This window comes from Numida meleagris, unplaced genomic scaffold (assembly GCF_002078875.1).
Source record: "Numida meleagris isolate 19003 breed g44 Domestic line unplaced genomic scaffold, NumMel1.0 unplaced_Scaffold642, whole genome shotgun sequence".
NCBI lineage: Eukaryota > Metazoa > Chordata > Aves > Galliformes > Numididae > Numida > Numida meleagris.
In genome coordinates, this window is record NW_018364857.1 from 8792 (window position 1) to 13268 (window position 4477).

General features: G+C 57.7%; 1 protein-coding gene across 1 annotated transcript in view; it reads left to right on the top strand.

The window, feature by feature from the left end:
* LOC110391925 (serine/threonine-protein phosphatase 5-like) overlaps positions 1-3736 on the top strand; it is a 7441-nt gene extending 3705 nt beyond the window's left edge. Inside the window, exon 2 of the mRNA XM_021383884.1 lies at positions 1630-3736. Coding sequence (XP_021239559.1) covers positions 1630-1946 — 317 coding nt within the window. The 3' untranslated portion in view covers positions 1947-3736. The remainder of the gene's footprint in view (positions 1-1629) is intronic.
* Positions 3737-4477: the final 741 nt, after the last annotated feature.

Below are 4477 nucleotides of genomic sequence, written 5' to 3' on the forward strand. Positions count from 1 at the left end.
GGGTTGTCCCTGGGGAGAAGTGGGGGGAAACGTGACCCTAAAAGGGTTGGGGGCATCGCTGTCTCCTTGTAGTGTTGGGGCGTCACCAAGAGGTGTAGGGTTGGAAGGACCCCAAAGTCCTCCATGGTCCCAGCATTGAGCCAACACCTCCATGCCCACCCATGGCATCCCAGAACCTTGAGGGTTGGAGGAAACCCCAAAAATCATCAGGTCTCCAACCACTGACCCAACACCACCGTGCCCCCCTGTAGGATCCTGGAATCATTGGGGTTGGAAAAGACCCCAAAGATCTCCAAGGTCCAACTGTTGACCCAACATTGCCATGCCCACCCATGGCATCCCAAAATCATTGGGATTGGAAGAAACCCCAAAGATCTCCAGGGTCCAGCCATCATCTCTGTGCCCAGTCCTGGAATCATTGGGGTTGAAAGGATCCCGAAGTCCTCCAAGGTCCAACCACTGACCCAACACCGCCATGCCCACCCATGACATCCCAAAGATCATTGGGGTTGGAAGGACCCCAAAAATCATCAGGTCTCCAACCATGGACCCAACGCCACCGTGCCCTCTTGTAGGATCCTAGAATCATTGGAGTTGGAAATGACCCCATAGATCATTAAGTCCAAGCAGCAGCTCATCTCTGTGCCCACTCCTGGAATCATTGGGGTGGGAAGGACCCCAAAGACCTCCAAGGTCCAACAGTTGACCCAACACTTCCATGCCCACTCATGGCATCCCAAAGATCAATGGGGTGGGAAGGACCCCAAAGTCCTCCAGGGTCCAACCGTTGACCCAACATTGCCATGCCCACCCATGGAATCCTAGAATCATTGGGATTGGAGGAAACCCCAAAGATCTCCAAGGTCCAACCATTGACCCAACACTGCCGTGCCCAGTCATGCCATCCCAAAATCATGAGGGTTGGAAAAACCCCAAAGACCTCCAAGGTCCAACCACTGACCCAACACCACTNGAGCTGCCAGATAGGGATCTGTAGGAGGTTAGTTAGGGGAGGGGGCTGCCAGATAGTGAGCTATGAGGACGGGGAACTGCCAGATAGTGATCTAAGTAGTTGATCAGGGGAGGGGGCTGCCAGATAGTGAGCTATGAGGAGGGGGAACTGCCAGAGAGGGATCTGAGTGGTTGATGAGGGGAGGGGGCTGCCAGATAGGGATCCATGAGCAGTCAGTGAGGGGAGGGGGCTGCCAGATAGTGGGTCAGCAGTTTTAATAAGGGGATTGAGCTGCCAGATAGTGAGCTTGAAGGAGAGGGAATTGCCAGATAGGGATCTATGAGTGGTTGATGAGGGGAGGGGGCTGCCAGATAGGGATCCATGAGCAGTCAGTGCGGGGAGGGGGCTGCCAGATAGTGAGCTCAGTGCGTTCATAAGAGAATGGAGCTGCCAAATTGGGATCTATAAGGAGCCCAAGGGGTTGAATAAAGGGAAGGGGCAGCCGGATAGTGACCCACACCGAGTCAATGCCGGGAGGAGGATGCCAGACAGGGAGCTGATAAAGGAAGGGGCTGCCACATAGCGAGCCACGGGGACACCACGAGGGCACGGGGCGGGGGGGGGCTACCAGCCGGGACCCCCATCCGCCACCCCACTGACGCCCGCCGTCGGCCCAGGGAAGGACTATGAGAACGCGGTGAAGTTCTACAGCCGAGCCATCGAGCTGAACCCCGGCAACGCCATCTACTATGGCAACCGCAGCCTGGCCTACCTGCGCACCGAGTGCTACGGCTACGCGCTGGCCGACGCCACGCGGGCCATCGAGCTGGACAAGAAGTACGTCAAGGGCTACTACAGGAGGGCCGCCAGCAACATGGCCCTGGGCAAGTTCAAGGCCGCCCTGCGCGACTACGAGACGGTGAGGAGGGGGGAAGCGGGACCCGAAAAGGGTTGGGGGCATCGACGTCACCTTGGAGTGTTGGGGCGTCGCTGAGAGATGACAGTGTGTTGTGTTGTGTTGTGTTGGCCGAAATGTTGGAGTTTGGGGGCTGGTGTGAGCCACAGATGTGTGGGGAGGGATGTGGGGTTGTCCCTGGGAAGAAGTGGGGGGAAACATGACCCTAAAGGGGTTGGGGGCATCGCTGTCACATCCCAGCGTTGAGACGTCACTGAGAGGTGGTGGCAGTGTGTTGTGTTGTGTTGTGTTGTGTTGTGTTGTGTTGGCCCAAATGTTGGAGTGTGGGGGCAGCGCTGTGGGGCTGGTGTGACCCACAGATGTGTGGGGAGGGGTGTGGGGTTGTCCCTGGGAAGAAGGGGGGGGAAATGTGACCCTCAAAGGGTTGGGGGCATCGCTGTCACCGTGTAGTGTTGGGGCGTCACTGAGAGGTGGTGGTGTGCTGTGGTGTGTTGTGTTGTTTTGGTCCAAATGTTGGAGTTTGGGGGCAGCGCTGTGGGGCTGGTGTGACCCCCAGATATGTGGGGAGGGATGTGGGCTTGTCCCCAGGGGGAGGCTGGGGGGAAATGTAACCCTCAAAGGGTTGGGGGCATCTCTGTCACCTTGGAGTGTTGGGGCGTCGCTGAGAGATGACAGTGTGTTGTGTTGTGTTGTGTTGGCCGAAATGTTGGAGTTTGGGGGCTGGTGTGACCCACAGATGTGTGGGGAGGGATGTGGGGTTGTCCCTGGGTAGAAGTGGGGGGAAACATGACCCTAAAGGGGTTGGGGGCATCGCTGTCACCGTGTAGTGTTGGGGCGTCACTGAGAGGTGGTGGTGTGGTGTGTTGTGTTGTGTTGGCCGAAATATTGGAGTTTGGGGGCTGGTGTGACCCCCAGATGTGTGGGGAGGGATGTGGGGTTGTCCCTGGGAAGAAGGGGGGGGAAATGTGACCCTAAAGGGGTAGGGGGCATCGACATCACCTTGGAGTGTTGGGGCATCGCTGAGAGATGACGGTGTGTTGTGTTGTGTTGTGTTGGCCGAAATGTTGGAGTTTGGGGGCTGGTGTGACCCACAGATGTGTGGGGAGGGATGTGGGGTTGTCCCTGGGGAGAAGTGGGTGGAAATGAGACCCTCAAAGGGTTGGGGGCATCGCTGTCACCTCCTGGTGTTGGGATGTCACCAAGAGGTGGTGGTGTGCTGTGTTGTGTTGGTCCAAATGTTGGAGTCTGAGGGCAGCGCTGTGGGGCTGGTGTGACCCACAGATGTGTGGGGAGGGAGCTGGGATTGTCCTCAGGGCAGAACTGGGGGGGAAGCATCGCTGTCACCTTGTAGTGTTGGAGCGTCACTGAGAGGTGGTGTTGTGGTGTGTTGTGTTGTGTTGTGTTGGCCTAAATGTTGGAGTGTGGGGGCAGCGCTGTGGGGCTGGTGTGACCCACAGATGTGTGGGGAGGGATGTGGGCTTGTCCCCAGGGGGAGGCTGGGGGGAAATGTGACCCTCAAAGGGTTGGGGACATCGCTGTCACCTTGGAGTGTTGGGGCGTCGCTGAGAAGTGGCGGTGTGTTGTGTTGTGTTGTGTTGTGCCAAATGTTGGAGTGTGGGGGCAGCGCTGTTAGGCTGGTGTGACCCACAGATGTGTGGGGAGGGATGTGGGGTTGTCCCTGGGGAGAAGTGGGGGGAAACATGACCCTAAAAGTGTTGGGGGCATCGCTGTCACCTCCTGGTGTTGGGACGTCACCGAGAGGTGGCGGTGTGTTGTGTTGTGTTGTGTTGTGTTGTGTTGTGTTGGCCTAAATGTTGGAGTTTGCGGGCAGCGCTGTGGGGCTGATGTGACCCACAGATGTGTGGGGANGTTGTGTTGTGTTGGCCTAAATGTTGGAGTTTGCGGGCAGCGCTGTGGGGCTGATGTGACCCACAGATGTGTGGGGAGGGATGTGGGGTTGTCCCCGGGGAGAAGTGGGGGGAAACGTGACCCTAAAAGGGTTGGAGGCATTGCTGCCACCTCCCGATGTTGGCATGTCACTGAGAGGTGGTGGTGGTGTGTTGTGTTGTGTTGTGTTGTGCCAAATGTTGGAGTTTGGGGGCAGCGCTGTGGGGCTGATGTGACCCACAGATGTGTGGGGAGGGAGCTGGGGTTGTCCCCAGGCAGAACTGGGGGGAAATGTGACCCTCAAAGCGTTGGGGGCATCGCTGTCACCTTGGAGTGTTGGGGCGTCACTGAGAGGTAGTGTTGTGTTGTGTTGTGTTGTGTTGGCCTAAATGTTGGAGTGTGGGGGCAGCACTGTGGGGCTGGTGTGACCCACAGATGTGTGGGGAGGGATGTGGGGTTGTCCCTGGGGAGAAGTGGGGGGAAACGTGACCCTAAGAGGGTTGGGGGCATCGCTGTCACCTCCAGGTGTTGGGACGTCACCAAGAGGTGGCGGTGTGTTGTGTTGTGTTGTGTTGTGTTGGCCCAAATTTTGGAGTTTGGGGGCAGCGCTGTGGGGCTGGTGTGACACACAGATGTGTGGGGAGGGATGTGGGGTTGTCCCTGGGGAGAAGTGGGGGGAAACGTGACCCTAAAAGGGTTGGGGGCATCGCTGTCTCCTTGTA